The 19,102-nt window shown below is 42.7% G+C and overlaps 3 protein-coding genes across 4 annotated transcripts in view; 2 read left to right on the plus strand and 1 right to left on the minus strand.

Moving 5' to 3' along the window:
* Positions 1–1,654, plus strand: part of LOC148368196 (uncharacterized) — a 29,193-nt gene extending 27,539 nt beyond the window's left edge. Inside the window, exons 5-6 of one of the 2 annotated variants that reach the window (XM_088330205.1) lie at positions 39–142; positions 941–1,654. In XM_088330205.1, the coding sequence (XP_088186331.1) occupies positions 39–142; positions 941–1,132 (296 nt within the window). In that variant the 3' untranslated portion in view covers positions 1,133–1,654. Of the gene's footprint in view, positions 1–38; positions 143–925 lie in introns of both variants that reach the window. The other variant, XM_088330206.1, reaches the window with a different exon arrangement.
* LOC148368184 (uncharacterized) overlaps positions 1–19,102 on the plus strand; it is a 316,699-nt gene that overhangs the window by 221,803 nt on the left and 75,794 nt on the right. The window lies entirely within an intron of this gene.
* Positions 7,951–16,802, minus strand: LOC148368197 (uncharacterized). Its single transcript, XM_088330188.1, has 3 exons — positions 16,128–16,802; positions 15,362–15,454; positions 7,951–11,528 (listed from the first exon to the last, which is right to left on the minus strand). Exons 1-3 carry the CDS (start codon positions 16,234–16,236, stop codon positions 9,730–9,732), a joined length of 2,001 nt encoding a protein of 666 aa, XP_088186314.1. The 5' UTR covers positions 16,237–16,802; the 3' UTR covers positions 7,951–9,729.

Below are 19,102 nucleotides of genomic sequence, written 5' to 3' on the forward strand. Positions count from 1 at the left end.
GGCCATGAAATAGTCTGAAATCACGTTACTTTTGCCAGAATCTAAACTCAACTATGTGTCAAGACAAAACAGAAAAGGGACTTGGATTATCATGGACCAAGATGAAGTTGAGACTGGAACTGGAAATCACCATGACCACATGGTAAGAAAACATGAAAGCGAAATATGAAATGTTATGAACTGAGCCAGCGTGTGGATAAGAGAGTACTCGGTTGCTTTGGACACATGGAGAGGATCTACAGAGCAGAAGTCAATGGAAGGAGACCATCAGGAAGGCCGCCATTAAAGTGGATGGGTGGAGGAAAGAGGTCTAAATCTAGTGGAAGCTCGAGCTATTAGGAAGGAGCGGAGAGGTGTTGTGAAAGGATAGTGGGATTGTGGAGGCGTTCTTAAGGATAGACTAAGCACCCGTATGATGCGGCAGGGGTAAACCAGCAATTGAACAGAAGAGTGTTGTGTCACACGGCCGCTTTCTCGTGTCCAATTTCATCTGGAGGGATGAAAGCATGACCGACTTAGGTGCCGAGGTGCCTAACTTCTTTGGGATGGCCATGATCCCTATTTTTTTTTTGCTATTTTTTTCATTTTATTTATAAAAATGTGTTTTTAACTTTGGGATCCATTTTTTCACGGTACCAAGCTATTGTCTCACCTGTTAGGACACCCACGCTACACTCATTTGCGGGCATTTGATTGCAAAAACAAATTCAGGCGAGAAAAAAAACCTTTCTATATCTGTGTGTTCCAATTTGGGTGATTTAATGTGAGTAGAACTTGCAATGAGCACAAAATGTTATGTCCACATACATTAAAGGATTATATGGTTTAATACGATTAAATACAAGTTACATTTATTAGATGCAATAAAGATTTTCACTGAGTGAGCTTTAGTCCACGCCGTTCCGAATGCGAATGTTTTGTTTAGTTCTGTTGATAACAGGACTCTAACAGAGGAGGCCAGACACACAAGGACAAACATCGAGGCGAGGTGGTGGAGCCCACGTGGGGGGTTTTCCTGACGCGCCGGCTCGCGGAAAAAGGCGTGGGCCGGAAGAACTTCAGAAGATCGAAGGAGAAAGGAGGCTCGACGAAGACTCGAGCGACACTAATTCGGCGCTTTGGATGGAGTTAATATTCAAGAAATTAAATCTGCCCTCGTGTGGAAATGCCGGGTTCTTGTCCGTCTTTTCACAAAAAGAAATGTGCACACATTGTCAGGTGAATGAAGGTTATGTTTGGTTAATGGAGTCAGATAACTAAATCGAATAATTTGGCAAATGGTACATTTTTAAGATTCCGATTCAGATCGACTTTATTGTCATTCTAGTACACGTGTATACAGAAGGAAATGTTGATACATCCGACCCGCACGGTTTCCTTGAATGTACAGATATAAATAAAATGTTGCATTGAGTTGTAGTATTGGGTACTAATAATATACTAAATAATTATGGCTATGTATAGTATTTTACAGTAGCGCAAATAGTGCAAGAGGAGTAGCGAACCAAATGTGCAAAATGGGCAGTCAGGTAAACAGTAACAATAACACTGTAACAATAACGCTGTAAGTACAATAGTGCAGAGAAACAGATGTGCAAGGAGTGGCATCGGTGCCGTGACCCGTGACTTCCATCAAACTCGCCGAACCGAGGACTGTCCTACCTGCCACATCAGCTCACAGTATTTTTAGTTACATGAGTGTGTGAATTTCCCTACGGGGATGAATAAAGTATCTATCCATCTATCTATCATGAGCGATATTGTTTAGCTCATTACAGTACAGTGTCACAGTGATACGCAGGCTGCTGATTTATTTTGTGATTTTGACTTATTTACATTTTTTTCTGTTAATCTTTGAAACATGTTTAATCAGAGCAATATGTTAGCTCCACAATTTGACACACCTATTCACTTTGGCATGTTTACCCCCATCCCCTCTGATGATAGTTCTACCCCAGGTGGTGTTACACATAGAGTAGATGTGATTCCTAATATATATATATATATATATATTGGAAATGTGTTGCTATTTTGGCCATATACAGTGGAACCTGGGTTCTGGACCATAATCCGTTCCAGAACCCTGTTCGAAAAACCGATTTGTTCGATCACCGAAATCATTTTTCCCATTAAAAGTCGTGTAAAATCGTTTTAATCCGTTCCCCACACCCTGAATATTTACCACGAACGTAAACATGAAGCTAACCCGGGCTAATCGTACGTTCGCGTTAGCTAACGTGAAGGTGTCAAAATAAAAAAATCAGACTCTTTTACACGTCATTTAGCACCCGGGTCTCCGCCACAAGTGGTGAGCGCTTAAAAGATAAAGAAAAGAATTATGAATAGGATTTCTTACCTTTGTGGTGGTCTGCAGAAGCCATGCTCTATTCCCTCGAAAGAAGGGAAACTCGCACACCTTCTTCATATTTTGCTATTATTTCTTTCTTAAATGCAATATGGGGGGCAGTAGCTCAGGAGGTAGAGCGATCGTCTTAGGATTAAGGGATCCCAGTCCAAATCCTGGCTTGTCCGTGTTACATGTTGAAGTGTCCTTGGGTAAGAGACTGAACCCCCAATACCCCCAAAAAGCAGGTTAGCGTCTTACATGGCTGCACGGCTGCTGTTGGGAAATGTGAAGCACAATGTAAAGCGCTAGAGAAATGCGTTCAGTAGTTGTACGCACTACTCTCTGCTAGCACTGACCTTCTTCCGCGGCATCATTAGGGGTTAAAACACTCTGTTCACCGATATTAAAAACAAAAGCAAAAAGGAATGCGCGTTGCCGTGACAACAGTTCTTCACAAGGGGTGGGGCCAATCTGCACGATCTACACCCGTACACCGCTCAGCATCGCCCCTAGCGTACCGGCGTTGGAACTCCGATTTTTCAAATGAAAAGCCGAGCAAGAATTTTTCCAAATTTTTGGTCGAGAACCGATTTGTTTGAACTGAGAGGCGTCCGAAAACCCAGCTTCCACTGTGTGCATATATATATATATATATATATATATATATATATATATATATATATACACACCGTAAATTCCGGACTATAGAGCGCACCTGATTATAAGCCACACCCACCACATTTTGGGAGGAAAACCGATTTTGTACTTACACAGGCCGCACCTGTATATTAGCCGCATGCGCCCACATTAGAACATGTAACAGAGTCACAAAACTAGCCCAAACCCCGGCTTTGAGTCCCGCGATTGTAGCTGAATATAAAGTATACAGTCCAAAAACCATAGCCGGCAAAATGAACAGTTAAGTGTGAGGTGCTGTTTAATGTTTACTGTGAGAAGGACAATTTAGGCTTCAGCAGTCGCAATATCCGCCCTAACACGGTATTAGCCTTAAAAGAATTATTACCTACGGTAACTGCAGCCTCCCCTTCGTAAACTGGGTCTGTTGACTCACTTACAAACAACTTCAATACTGCTTTGGTTAATGTTCTTGATTCTGTGGCGCCCCTAAGGCATAAATTCCGACCCAAGAAGAATACACCTTGGTTTGCTGAAGAAACCAGGTTACTCAAACAAGGTTGCAGAAAACTTCAACGAAAAGCTGGAGGTCTTCCAACTTGCCTGGTGTGACAGCTTGCTGAAATATAAAGTAGCTCTTGCCTCAGCTAAAGCATCGTTTTAGTTTAAGATTATTGTTATACATGAGAATAATCCGAAATTTTGCTCATGAATAATGGAGTATTTTAATAAAAAGATTCAGCTCATCAGGAATGAAATCTTAAATGAAAGCCGTTTAAATTTGTCCTACCTTAAAGATATAGAGGTGTTAGGTAAGGACGGTGTCGACGGTTGTCCACTTTCAATGATTTGTCCCTTCATAATCTAACACAGATGGTCAGTAGGGCCAAACAAACTACGTGCCTGCTTGATCCGTTTCCAGCTTCACTGGTGAGGGATCTGTTTGGGATCTTAGGACCATCAGTTTTAAATATTATCAATTTATCGCTATCTTCGGGTATTGTTCCCGTAGCCTTCATGTCTGCCGTCATTAAACAAACGCTTAGGCGACATAACCTTGACCCGGAAAGCCTAGGTAATTATAGGCCAGCGTCAAATCTGCCATTTTTTGCGAAATTACTTGAAAAGGTCGTTGCACAGCAGCTAAATGACTTTATGTCAGAAAAAAACCTCTTTGAAACTGTCCAGTCAGCATTTAGGGCAAAACATTCTACTGAGACCGCCCTTGATAAAGGAACTAATGATCTCCTTTTAACAATAGATTCTGGTGCCTCATCAATGTTACTGCTGCTGGATCTCAGCGCTGTTTTTGATACGGTCGACCACAACATATTATTGATTCGTCTAGAACGCGTTGGTATCTCAGGAACTGTACTCCCGTGGTTTAGGTCCTACCTGTCAGAAAGGATGCAATGTGTTAACTATGGCAATCTGACCTCTATCGATCTAATGTCCCCTGTGGTGTTCCTCAAGGCTCTGTACTTGGCCCCCGTCTTTTGAGTATTTATATGATCCCGCTTGGTGACATTATCCGCAAGTATAATATTAGTTTCCATTGCTATGCAGGTGACACTCAACGGATCGTGCCACTGGAGACAACTGGACAGTTAAGTTATAGAAATCTGGAGGCTTGCTTTACTGGGATTCAAAGATGGATGTCACTTCATTTTTTTACGCCTTAACCCAGAAAAAACTGAGATATTGATTATTGGTCCAGCTCACTGTCGTCAGTTGTTTTCAAACATTACCCTGAACCTAGACAAATGTGACTCGGTCAAAAATCTAGGTGTTATATTTAAACCTAATCTGATGTTCAGTTACATGTGAAAAATATGACTTCGAGTAGCTTTCTTCCACCTCCTTAATATTGCGAAGATTGGCCAGATGCTGTCTCAATCAGATTCACGGGTTTATGATTTCTCGGCTCGATGACTGTTATGTATCGCTTTCTGGTCTCTCGAAGTCCGGCATCAAAAGATTGCAGCTGGTTCAGAATGCGGCAGCTTTTGACTAAGACCAAAAAGTTTGAGCATATTACTCCTGTATTGGCCAACCTGCACTGGCTCCCAGTCCGCTTGAGATGTGACCTTAAGGTTCTCTTATTAACATAGATATGTTTGTATGGATTTGCGCCCTCTTATCTCTATTATCTCTGTGATTTGATTCCCCCCTATGTTCCTATATGGAACCTCCGCTCTGAAAATGCCGGTCTAGCAATGATGACTCTGAGAGCCAAAAAGAAGTCTGCTGGCTGGATAGCGTTTGTCTTTTTGGATGAAATGAGTTGAATTGATTGACAAGATTATCCAATTACTACTTATTTAGAAACAAAGAGAAATGTTGTTGAAAATATTTCATCAGATTTACCCCATCAAAGTGCTAATTGCTAACAGGTCTAACAAAGAGTTTGTTGTTAAATGTACAATTTGTTCATCTGATCCCGAAACTGTATAGGAATAAACTTAGAAACTTTGAAAAGTCTGTTTCTGTAGTCTGGGATCTGTGCGCCGAGGACCCCTCCTTTGGCTGCCACCCGGCTTTCTGTGCTCCTGTCTTTGTCCAGGCCATAGAAAAGAGGATCAGCTCCACAAACTCGTTTTTTAACTGAAATTTTGACCAAATTTGGTCTTGTTTGTAAGATAATAGACTTATTTCAATGATCAGGGATCGTTTTCATGCGTGCCGACATGGGATATTTGCCCAAAACACCAAAGACATTTTGTTGCATTAACCATTCTTGTGTACCTTTGAGAAAAGGCCCTCAGGGGAGAGGTGTGTGTGAGAAGCGGCACATGGCCAACCAGGAAGATAAAAAGATAAAGCTTCCTATCTCTTTTGGCGGCAGACTTCACGGGGATTGTTCCCATCCGGACGACAGAATAGAATAGAATAGAATATACCTTTATTGTCATTGTTACAAATGGGCTAACATATTGTGACAACGAAATTGGGCATGACACTCCAGTTTTACACATTCAAGTGAGGTATGAGCAAGAAGATAAAGGAACAGAGAAGATATTGTTATAAGACAGGGGGATAAGGTAGTTATAATTTACATGATATTTACACAAGAAATGTCGGCATGTGGGATGTTACATACAGGGTTGTCGTGATGAGAAAAAAATTGTGCAATATTGCATTTGGTGCAAAGTCATCATAGTGCAAAAAATAGTCAGCATGAAACAAGAAATGGTCAGACATTGTGCAATTTGAGCATTAAACGTAGTGCAGTCGACATGTGCAAGAACAAGACATGAGTAACATTATATTCGTATGAGGTAGTGTTTTTTTTTTTTTTTTTTTAAAAAACAAACATAGTGCAGACAGCATGTACGTGAGTACCATTTTACATACATGTGAGGTATTTATTTATTTATTTATTTATTTTTGCAACAGTTTTCAGTTTTTTGTGCGGTGTCTGTTTAGGGTGGTAAATGCTGTGGGGAAGAAACTGTCTCTGAGTCTGTTCGTTTTTGCTTTGTGTGACCTGTAGCGCTTGCCGGAAGGCAGCAGGTCGAAGAGATGGTGGCCGGGGTGAGAAAAGTCCTTGATGATGTTTTCTGCTCTGCTGAGGTAGCGAGAGAAGCACAGGCTCTCTAAGCTTTATGGCTCTGGTGAGAACAGGCCCCAACCCTAGGGACCTAGGTCGGAGATCTTGTTACTATAACCATTATAATTGTGTATAAGAGGCAAAATTGTATGCGGACAAGAGATGAAATAGATCATCCATCAAGAAACATGACACAAAAACAAAATGAAACGTTTTTGATTTCACTACCGTTTCGGTTCACAATTTGAACCTTCCGAATGATATTTGGAACGATGCATTTGAGTGACATGGTACAAAAAATGTTTCCGTACGTGTCTGAGACACGAATTTTCTTTGCAAGCTTTGGGAATGTTAAGGGGGAAATTGGTTGGACCGAACCATCTGACTGTTTTGTCCAAGTTCCCGTTGTAGCGCCTTATCATTTGGTGCGCCTTATCTATGAAAGATATAGGACCAAAAACTATTATTGGGCGTGCGCCCTATAACCAAGTGCGCCCCGTAGTGCGGAAAATACGGTAAATGCTTCGGGGCGTCGTCCCAGGAAAGGCCTAGACGGGAGGCCAAGCTCTGCCGTTTGTTGCTCTGTTTCTCCAGGTGATGTTTCTCTCTTCTTTCAGCTCTTTCCAACCTTTTTGCTAAACATTCAAATCGTGAACTTTCATGTACTGGAGCGATGCGTTCCTCCAACTCCAATTTCAACTTATTAACCAATAGCATTCGGAGTTTTCCATCAAAGCGTTTTGTCCGTGTAGGCAAGAAACTTGATGCCAGAAGTATCGGTGTTCCTAGATTGGAACCTTCCCACTTCAGTAACAAAAAGGGTCATAAAATGACGCTTCAAAGTGTAGAATCGATGATCCAAAATCAAGATCCCTTGTCCGGTACTTGAAAAATAAAAGTAAATATGCGGATATTGGAAAAATACGATCGTTTGCAAAAATTGGTGACACCAAAATTGAATAAACACACTTACTCATCATCCAAAAACGGAAAAAGCACAAACGAGTATACAAATATTGCAAAAGTCGGCAATATTTGTTTTCAAAATGAAGGTTAGATTATTGATCATGAATTGTATTTCTCTCTCCAATGGATTAGGAGTAACTGCTTCCTTCTTTTCAATTAAATGCAAACATGATGTATAATCATGGGTAATATTGACACTTTTCCCCTTTTTTCAAATCAAAATGCAAGTTTAAAGGCAACTCTCTGGTTAGAAGGGCGGCTCGGAGTCGGCTTGGTCACCCAAACTCGAGAAAAAAAAAAAGAGCTCCGGGTGTTGAAATGCGACGGCGGGCGCTGGTAAAATGTCGAAACCGTGTCCGGATGAAAGAAGAAACTTTTGATTTCCAATCAAACTCGTTTATTAAAGCAAAGCGAGCCCATCGAAACGAAGCAAAATTGCGTTCTTGGATTTCAATAATAATATTATCCCGCGGACTAAGGAGACAGCCTCTTTCTTTTACCGTTTCCTAGATTTCTGATTGGAGGATAGAATAAAACACGTGCACCTAAGCGCATTCTGATTGGTTTAAACAGGAATGACATATTTCAATGCAGTGTATAATGTTGGTCGGTCGACGGCGTGCGAGTAAAATAAATGATACATCACAGAAGTTCATTGTTTGAAAATAGATGGGAGTCTTGAGAAAATGACCAGTGACCTCCAATTTATAGAGACAAAGTTCCTTGGCTTGGGAAGCTTGTGCTCTTGACCTTGGAGGCGTTCGCTCCGAAAAGCAACTCGAAAACTTAACTGTACAGTTATTGAGTCACTATAAATACATAAAAGTAAAAGTATAGAATTTAGTATGAAGGGCAACCTTAGACCATAATTTCCCTTACAGTTGGCAAGGGGGAAGATGGAAGAAATAGAATACAATAGAATATACCTTTATTGTCATTGTTACAAATGGGCTAACATATTGTGACAACGAAATTGGGCATGACACTCCAGTTTTACACATTCATAGTGAGGTATGAGCAAGAAGATAAAGGAACAGAGAAGATAATGTTATAAAACAAGGGGGATGAGGCTATAGTTATAATTGACATGGTATTTACACAAGAAATGTTGGCATGTGGGATGTTACATACAGGGTTGTCGTGATACCGTTGGTATCGCAACGGTTGTGCAATATTGCATTTGATGCAACAGGTTCACAGTACCGATCAATGAACACGGTTTGAAGATGATAGACTCATTTCAATGATCGGGGATTGTTTTCATAGCGTGCTAACATGGGATATTTGCCCAAAACACCAAAGACAGGTTTTTGCACTCACCCTTTATGTGTACCTTTGAGAACAAAAGTCACTCAAGGGAGGAGTGTGTGAGAAGCAGCTCGTGGCCTCACAAGAAGATGAAAATAGTTGGGTTCTTAACTCTTTTAGCTGTGGACCTCACAGAGGTTGCTATCATCCGGACGACAGGGACGGAGAGAACCGCGGGCTCTCCAAGCTTTGTTGCTCTGGTGAGAACAGGCCAAAACCCTAGAGATCTATGTTGGCCATCTTATTATTATAATTATTGATAACCAGCTCCAGACTTCCTGTGCGGACTTTGCATGTTCTCCCCGTGCTTGCGTGGGTTTCCTCCGGGCACTCCAGTTTCCTCCCACATTCCAAAAACATGCATTTCAGGTGAATTGGCCGCTCCAATTGTCCCTAAGTGTGAATGAGTTGTCTGTCACCGTGTGCCCTGCGATTGGCTGGCAACCTGTTCAGGGTGTCCCCTGCCCACTGCCCGGGGATGGCTGGGATAAGCTCCAGCCCCCCCCGCGACCCTAATGAGGACGAGTGATGCAGCTAATGAAATGAGATTATTGATAAAGGGCAAAAGTTTATGGGGACAAGAGATGAAATAAATCATCTATCAAGAAATATGATAGGTATGCAAATCCTGAATCTTTTGAATCCATATGAAGACTTTGGGGTCACAAATCTTTATGATACAACTAGAGAGTCTGTTCACTTCCTGTGAATGAATGTAACTTTTTTGATGTGCTGGCAAAAAGGAAAAAAGGGGAGGGCAAATGGTTTTGTAGCCGTTATGTTCCTATGGACAGCCTGTGTGATACTTAGCCAATTGAATGTTTTTTAAGTTACAACTCTTAGTGAATGTTTGACCACGCTTCTCGTTAGTGTGGGTAAGTGTGTGTTATCTTCAGTCCCCCCTTAAGGTGAATCGTTTTCCTCAAACTGAAGAGGCGGAAGGCTTATCTCCAGAGTGGGTTAGATGGTGTAATTTCAAATGCTCATTTAGGGCAAATTTTTGACCACAAACTGAGCAAGAAAAAAGCTTTTCGCCAGTGTGGGTTTTTTGGTGCATTTTTAAGTTTCCATTCTGTGAGAATCGTTTTCCACAAACTGAGCAGGAAAAAGGCTTCTTCCCAGAGTGGGTTAGTGTGTGTTGTTTTAAGTTCGAAGTTGTAGTGAATCCTCGACCGCAAACTGAGCAGGAAAAAGGCTTCTCCCCAGTGTGGGTTAATGTGTGTGTTCTTAAGTTTCTATTTGTAGTGAATTTTTTACCGCAAAGTGAGCAAGTAAAAAGCTTCTTCCCTGTGTGGATTAGTGTGTGTTGTTTTAAATGTCCACTTCGGGTGAATTTTTTACCGCAATCTGAGCAGGAAAAAGGCTTCTCGCCAGTGTGGGATTTTTGGTGTGACTTTAAAGAGCAATTAAATGAGAATCGTTTTCCACAAACTGAGCAGGAAAAGGGCTTCTCGCCAGTGTGAGATATTGTGTGTTTTTTAAAGCTCCCTTTCACTGTGAATGTTTTGCCACAAATTGAGCAGGTGAAAGGCTTCTCCCCAGTGTGGGTTAGTGTGTGTCGTATTAAGAAGCAACGCAAGGTAAATCTTAGACCACAAACTGCGCAAGAAAAGGGCTTCTCTTTAGTGTGGGTTAGTGTGTGTCTTTTTAAGATCCAACGAAAGGTAAATTTTTTACCACAAACTGAGCAGGAAAAAGGATTCTCGCCAGTGTGGGTTGTGGTGTGTATTTTTAAGTTCTCACTTTTAGTGAATCTTTGACCACAAACTGTGCAGGAAAACGGCTTCTCCCCGGTGTGGAATAGTCCGTGCTTTTTTAAGTTCTCATTTTTAGAGAATCTTTGACCGCAAACTGAGCAGACAAAAGGCTTCTCACCAGTGTGTGATCTAATGTGTCTCTTTAAGTTGCAACTTGTAGTGAATCTTTTATCGCAAAGTGAGCAGGCAAAAGGCTTCTCGCCAGTGTGGGTTCTGGTGTGTAATTTTAAGTGCTCACTTGAAGTGAAACTTTGACCACAAACTGAGCAGGAAAAAGGCTTCTCGCCAGTGTGGAATAGTTGGTGTGATTTCAAATCTCCATTGTGGGTGAATCTTTGACCGCAAACTGAACAAGAAAAAGGCTTCTCACCAGTGTGTGATCTAATGTGTCTCTCTAAGTTGCCACTTGTAGTAAATCTTTTATCGCAAACTGGGCAGGCAAAAGGCTTCTCGCCAGTGTGGGTTCTGGTGTGTAATTTTAAGTTCCAACTGTTAGTGAATCTTTGACCGCAAACTGAGCAGGAAAAAGGCTTCTCGCCGGTGTGGGTTCTGGTGTGTTTTTTTAAGCTCCCATTTTGGGTGAATTTTTTACCACAAATTGAGCAGGCAAAAGGCTTCTCGCCAGCATGGAATTTCCTATGCAACTTCATATAATACTTGCTTCGAAACGTTTTCCCACACTGAGAACATGTGTTACCACCTTCCGACTGCGAGTCGTCCTCATCCGTTTCCACATGTTGACGGGAGCTGATGCTTAGAAGCTCCTGCCGACCGTTATCTTCAGGTTGACCTTGATCTTCGGCGGTTGAACGAACTTGAAAATTGTCCTCTTCTTTCAGGTGAACAGGCTCCCCATCTTCCGTCTCTTGCTTAACGTGATAAGGCTTCAGATTTTCCTCCTCAATTTCAACGTCAGGCAACTCCGGTTCCTGCCGCACAGCAGCAAGATATTCTCGGCTGACGTCTGCAAGACACAAGTCACGTTTACAGTGGTACCTCGCTACTTTGCGCTTCCGTGCTCGGGGCTTCAGAGCTTTGCGGCCAGTCATAGTTAAATAATAAAATTCTGATAATAATAATATCAATTCAAAAATGAATCATGGAAAATATTCCAATTTAGAAAGGAGATTATTTTACAACATCTGAAAAGAAAACATTCAATTAGAACGAGTCATTTGAAAAGACAAAGAAACGCACGTCTACGGCCATCGACGCGAGCCGATTGGCCGGCACTCGCCGAATACTCGACTCCCATTGGCCCGTCGGCTACAGTAGACCGCGCTTACCTCCTATACGGTACGCTTCTCGCCATAGCTGGCAGTGAGCTCGCCTTTTTCTCGCGGCGAATTTTCGAGTCTAAAGATTTTTCAAAACGCTCTTTATCCCTCGGTGCGTCCAGCCAAGCCGAGAAAAAGCCAAAGATGTTCGCCGCCGAGGAAGAAGTCAGTTTATCGGATAAATCGAAAGCAGGAAATAGAAGAACAGAAGAATCTCTCTCTCTCACACTATTCCATATGGTGTACTGTATACAGGGGGGGTGTACTGCAAAGGGTTTTTCTTTTTTGAAGGGGCGTCGCTGATTCGCAGATTTTCACTTTTCGCGGATGGTTTTGGTCCCCAATAAACCGCGATCACCGAGGTCCCACTGTATTTGTATTGCCCAGGGGCAATCAGGGGCTGAGAATTTTTGCAAAGTTATTGCATAAGTTTAGTCTTCTTGCAATCAAATGTTATTTTTCAAGCCAAGCGCCCTTGTGTTTATGGAAAGTATTGTTTAGATATCAAAAACATAGATATTATTCCCCTTGTTTTATAACATTATCTTCTCTGTTCCTTTATCTTCTTGCTCATACCCTCACTATGTGTAAAATTGGAGTGCCATGCCCAATTTTGTTGTCACAATATGTTAGCCCATTTGTAACAATGACAATAAAGGTATATTCTATTCTATTCTATTCTATCTATATTTAAAAAAAAGCACCGGGCAAAACTTCTGCTTGACATGCATCATTTTGCAAGTAGCCATTTTTCTGTGAAGTTTTCCGGGAAACAAGAATATTTTCAGAAAAATTGGCAACGTCATCTAATCGACTAAATCAACTGTTGTCTCATGAAAGAGGAGTGTTAAAGCTTTCTTGTGGTGTGCCCTATGCCTGGATCGCTACAGAGCTAGATTTTCTGTAGGCCATCAAAAACGAGTCAATATGGCCGACGTCGGCACTTCCCGTTTGAGAGAAACGTCTGGCACTCGTCAGAAACCGTCAAAGATTTTGGAATTTACACGAGATAAAACGTAGGTAAGGCAGAAACTGTGACAGGAGCGACGGGAGGGGGTGTTTTTAAAGGTTGACTGCGACTTTTTCAAACTTAAGCCTTACTCGGGATTTGAAACCAAGAGATGGAAGTACATTTATTCCATTACGCTCAAATGAACTTTTTTTCTTCATATTTTTGGGGGGTTTGTTCCTGTTCGGCCTAATAAAAGTGACATTCCAGCATAAAGGCGCAATGGAAAAGCGCACGAGGGCTCTTTGAACTCAATGGAGCATCGCTCGCACATTCTTAATAGAGAAAAGTCCGCGTGGTCGTGTCAAATCCGCACACACGCGAATAAAGCAAAAGCGTCACTAAAAGAACTTCAAAATAAACGTCTTTGAAAAAAATCAGCCAGCGAGACGCCCTTATACTACGCCACAGCCGAACCTTAGATGGCGAGTAGTCGTGTGCCCGCCTGTTCGAATCCCTGCAGAGTATTTCAGAGGAGCGCTTCGTGCGGCGCCAGGCGATGTGCGTGTCGATGACGTTCGAAGCCCCGCCAAACGCGTGTGCGGAGAGTGATTCGCTAGCAAAGAGTGTCGTTTGAAGAAAAGTGCCAGACTAACGCAAGATTGACGCCCCGATATTTGATTGCACGAACCGATCACGTTATAAATGATTCTGTCCAAGAGATGGCGTCATGGAGGACATGATTCGTCTTAAAGCCGACGTCGCGTGCGTGAAACATTTGCCTGCAGGGCTTCACTGTTTTATGGGGCTTCATTTTGCCAAGACTTAACTCTCAAGGATGTTACAGAAACCACAGAGAGCAACCTTGTCTGTTCAACCAGAAAGTAAGCTACAGTGAAGAAAAGAAGTATTTGAACATCTGAGTATCCTCTAGAATTCTGACCCAAAAAAACCTGTTGGTCCGCCCATGAGAAGTCCACCCGCACTCCATGTATCATCCTGAATCAGATGAACCCGTTTGAGGTCGTCGGCTGCATAAAAACACAAGTCCACCCCACGCAATGAGTAAGACTTGAACTAGTAACATGGCGAAGACCAAAGAGCCGTCCAAAGACACCGGAGACACAATTGGACACCTCCAGAAGGTCGGAAAGGGCTACAGAGCAATTGCCAAGCAGCCTGGTGACAAAAGGTCCACTGTTGGAGCAATCGTTAGAAAATGGGAGAAGCTAAACATGACGGTCGATCTCATTCGGAGAGACCACCTCGCGGGGTCTCAATGATTCTGAGAACAGTGATGAATCTGCCCGGGACTACGCGACAGGAGTTGGTCAATGACGTGAAAAGAGCCGGGACCGCCGTTTCCAAGGTTACTGCAGGAAACACACAAAGACGTCATGATTTGAAATCATGCATGGCACCAAAGGTTCCCCTGCTTAAACCAGTACATGTCAAGGCCCATCTTCAGTTTGCATAAGACCGTTTGGATGATGCGGAGGAGTCACAGGAGAAGGTTTTGTGTTCAGGAGACCAAAATAGTACATTTTGGTCATAATGCTACTAAGCGTCTTTGGAAGAAGAAGAATGAAGAGATCATAAGAGCACCATCCCTACTGTGAAAAATGGGGGTGATAACATCATGCTTTGGGGTTTTTTTTTGCTCATGGGACAGGACGAATGCACTGCGTTAAAGAGAGGATGACTGGGGGCCGTGTATTGTGAGATTATGGGGAACAACCTCCTCTCCTCAGTCAGAGCGTTGAAGACGGGTCGTGGCTGGGTCTTCCGACACGACAATGACCCGAAAGCAGCCAGGAAAACCAAGGAATTGCTCTGTAAGAAAAATATCAAGGTTCTCGCATGGCCCAGCCCGTCTCCAGACCTGAAACCAATCGAAAATCTTCGGAGGCAGATCAAACTCTATGTTTTTCAGCGACAGCCCAGAAACCTGACTGATCTAGAAAAGATCTGCGTGGAGGAGTGGGCCAAAAAAATCTCCGGCAGTGTGTGCAAACCTGGTGAAAGACTACGGGAAACGTTTGACCTCTGTAATAGCCGACAAAAGCTACCGTACCAAATATCAACATTCATTTTCTCTGGTCAGCACGGCGATACAGTGGTTAGAGCGTGTGCGGCACAGTTCTGAGGTCATGGGAACCTCCTGCGTGGGTTCAAATCCAGCTACTACTGTGCAGAGTTTGTATGTTCTCCCCGTGCACTGCGGTTTCCTCCCACATTCAAAAGACATGCATTTCAGGTGAATTGTCCCACGGTGTGAATGTGTCGTCTTTCCCCGTGTGCCCTGCGATTGGCTGGCGACCGGTTCAGGGTGTCCAATGCCCACTCCCCGGAGATGGCTAGGATGGGGTCCAGCCCCCCCCCGCGACCCTAATAAGGTGAACCAATACAGCTTATGAGATGAGGTTTACTCAGGTGTTCAAATACTTCTTTTCTTCACTGTATATATTTTGAAAGAATGAGCGAGACAGAAGGCCGGACCTTATTCCAAAGGAAAGTACGCTGGACGTCGACGGCCAAATATCTCGGATTGCGCAAAGTAAAACCACCGACCTGCTCTGTTCAACACAATTTGGAGTATCTTGTAAACAGTTCCTGGACACTCTGGTTCTTGCCACGCAGTAGAAAGATGGTCTTCACCCATGTCTGCAACACACAAGTCAACTCGCATTTATTTGTGACGCCTTTACTCACAGAAACTCACAAAATGCGCAGAGCACCATCGTAACATCAACCTGATCTGAAAGCTACAAGAGGGCAAGGAAACACTCAAAAAAGGTCAGGATGCGCAAAATGAAGAAACCTTGGGAAGGGACTGCGCATGTGGTCATCCCCCTTCCAGGATGACCAAGCGGATATGGATGTTGCAAGGGCCTTAGTACATAATACACGGTCAACCTCAAAATTTAATATAAAGGAAGTCATGGAAACATACATACTTTACAACTACTCTCATAGCCATGATCAAAGAGATCAAAGCCAGCAGAAAAGCTAATGTTGTGACTCATTCATTTGCAGAAACTGTAATCATAAAAACCTCATCATCCGGTCCGGCGTGAATGTGGATCTTTGGTGGGACAAGTACACCGCGGTTACATATAAAAGCAGAAAAATGAGCAACTCGCCGCAGCATTCGTGCGGGCCGCCATGTTGGATCCAATCCAAAGCTCAATTGAAATGGCCATGCACTTTTTGTTTGAAGTCATGTTGGCATTTCGCATTTGTTTAATCAGGGAACTATTGAAGTTTTGATTGGACTTCAAAATTTCATTTGATTTCCTACACTTTAGGTTTTGTAGGAGAAGCGAAAATGACGGACCTTCCCCGAGCTGCTTGGAAAAAGTGTCCGGTCCTGGATGTTCTCGCTCGCTCTCCTCTTTGGCTCCCCGAAGCTTCTCTTGAAAAGGTCCTTCCCCACTGGAGCACATTCTCTCCGAATTCCAACTCGGGATTAAAAAGGACCACGAAGCGAAACTTATGTCGAGTTGACGTCGTTTGAAGTCGACTAGAGGACTTTCTCCACATTCTATTGTTCGGCAGCGCCGCAATGGATTGTGGGTACAAGTGGCACAGATCGCATGATGCGTTCACAAAAATGGGTGTTTCGGGAGATCCTACCAGATTCGACCGAAAAGCGTCTCCAAAATGTGGAAAGTCGGGGTTTTCTGACCCCCAACCGGGCAAATGTGATTAGAAGGACACTTGAGGTGGGAGGTCTGAGTTGCAAAGTTGGGGTACATATCCTTTCTCCTGGTCGGAGGTTGGAAAACTCAGTTGTCGTCTTTTCGGGAACGCAGCAACAGAAACAAACTAGCATAATGGATAGGTCGGCACCAAAATGTCGATATTCGCCAGCTGAACACACATTTGAAGGCAATGTAGTTTGAAAAGGGGGAAAACGAGCATTTGAAGGCAATGTACGTTGAAAAAGGGGAGAAACGGACAAAGAGGGCTTGTGAAGTTTTGTCAATTTAAGAGCGCTATTACGCGTGATATTGCGGTAAGATGTTTTCCGTTTGTGTGACGTCATTACGCATGCGGCGTTTTTTTGCGTTTTGCTATTGTAGATTACCCTCCATGGTCCAAAAATGGTTAAGTGTTTTTTTTGTTTATTTTATTTGTTATTGTATGTGCGTGTCTTGCTGTCGGTGTAACAGAGTTGAAATTTGATTGTTTGTAATATTTTTTTGAATTCTCACCAAATCTGTGTTTTTGTTGTATTACTGTTAATAATCCGGTACCTCATTCAATTGTTAAGTCATGTGAGTCTGCGACTGTCGGTTTCGTTTGGCACTTTATGGGCTTCAGCGCTTGCCGTAGCTTCAGCTAATTTGCATCGCGCTGAAGGTAAGATGTGCCCAATGTCAGTTGGATAAAAAAATGCATATTTTGCTAGATATAGGAGCTGCTTTTGCAAATTATTTTTTGTATGTAAAGATATATAAGTTGTACTAAATGATGTATATTAAAAAAGCACTAAATAAGAAGTAAAGTAAAACAGCTTGAAACGATGATGCAACATGTTTTGATGCATGAAAGAGGGTGGCTACATCAGTCACCCCTCTTGAGGGATATGACCAAGGTAGATAGATGGATGGATTACCATCAGGGTTGGGAGGGTTACTTTCAAAATGTATTTCGATACAGTCACTAATTACCTGTTCTAAAAGGTAGTCAGTAACGTAATCCACGTACCCTAATATTACAGTAATGTAACTTTTGGATGACTCCAATACCAAATATGCTAATCAAAGACAAAAGAAACCAAATATAAATCAAATGACTCCATTTTGTGCAGGCTTGTGGAGGAACAGAATACATGGAACGGCAAAAATGATGTTGGCAAGCTGTTTGGATTTATTTTCACTTTGTTTCTGTCGCATTTGATGTTCGTTTTGCCGGAGATCGAAGCCAGGAGAGAAAGCTTACCACGTCTTGTGAGTCATCATTTGATTCCTCTTTAGTTGTCTTTTGATAGATAGATAGATAGATACTTTATTCCTCCCCGTTTTCAACATCTTACCTTATGTTTACTATTATGTGTACAGTAATGCTAATTGTAATTCACCCTGGTCAATCCTGGAAGGGGAATTACCACATGTGAGGTCCTTTCTCAAGGTTTCTCTTTTTCTCCTCACACTGAGGTTTTTGAGTCGTTCCTTGCCCGCATGCTGGTTTGAGATCAGGTCATTGTGTCATTTTGTAACTGTAATCCTGTGCAGTCCTTTGAGACATTTTTGTGTTTGGGGGCTATATAAATAAATTTGACTTGACTTGACTTGAAGGGAAATTCACATTTCCAGCAGCATCCCTGAGCTGAGAACAATACAATAATAAGGCAAAAAGAATACAATATACAAATACCCAGTGTGACGTGCAAATGCCCAATGTAGCGTGTTATATAGAATAACTAAATAGTGCTACACAGAGTACATATTGCAATAAAATTCGGTAATATGCAATGTAGGTGGTGTGGTTTACCGTGGGCTTTTACTCTGCCGGGTGGAGTTAAAGAGCCTCATGGCATGAGGAAGAAAAGATCTCTTCAGTCTGTCCGTAGTACAAGACAGTGACAGCAGTCTGTCGCTGGAACTGCTCTTCTGTCTGGAGATAATGCTGTGTAGTGGATGGGATGGATTGTCCACGATTGACCTCAGCTTTTTCAGTGCCCGTCTCTCAGCTACTGTTGTTAGGCTGTCCGGCTCTTTGCCCACAACAGATCTCGCTTTCCTAGCCAGTTTATTGAGACGAGAGGCATCCTTCTTCTCGACGCTGCCTCCCCGACACGCTCCCGCATAGAAGAGGGCGCTCGCCACTACTGTCTCGTAGAATATTTTCAGGAGCTTTTTGCAGATTTTGAAGGAGGCCAGCCTTCTGAGGAAGTCAAGTCGGCTTTGCCCTTTCCTACATAGAGCCTCTGTGTTGGCGGTCCAGTCCAGTTTGTTGTCCAGCTGCACACCCAGGTATTTGTAGGTCTGGACAAATTCTACACATTCTCCTTTGATGGTTACAGGCACCGGGTGAGTTCTGGTTCTCCTGAAGTCCACCACCATCTCTCTGGTCTTGGTGGTGTTTAGGTGCAGGTGGTTTGCGTCTTATGAGCATATTTGGTATTGGAGTCATCTGAAAGTAATCCAGTTCAAGTAACCCTACCCAAGCCTGTTGACAGGTATGAAATATCTTTATATACATATATTTATATTATATCTCTATAAAGCAGCAGAAAAGGGTAAGAGAAGTACCGGTATATCACCGCTAGATGACAAAGTCTCACGGTTCAGAGAAGGGTGCTTG

Source organism: Urocampus carinirostris, chromosome 3 (assembly GCF_059441175.1).
Source record: "Urocampus carinirostris isolate Australia breed hairy pipefish chromosome 3, RoL_Ucar_1.0, whole genome shotgun sequence".
Classification (NCBI taxonomy): Eukaryota; Metazoa; Chordata; class Actinopteri; order Syngnathiformes; family Syngnathidae; genus Urocampus; species Urocampus carinirostris.

Coding starts and splice junctions, on each gene's coding strand:
- LOC148368197 (XM_088330188.1), bottom strand. CDS start 16,236: ATGTGCTCCAGTGGGGAAGGACCTTTTCAAGAGAAGCTTCGGGGAGCC. Junction 15,455..16,127: donor TTCCAAGCAGCTCGGGGAAG/GTCCGTCATTTT, acceptor TGTGTGTTGCAG/ACATGGGTGAAGACCATCTT. Junction 11,529..15,361: donor AATTGTGTTGAACAGAGCAG/GTCGGTGGTTTT, acceptor TGTGTCTTGCAG/ACGTCAGCCGAGAATATCTT.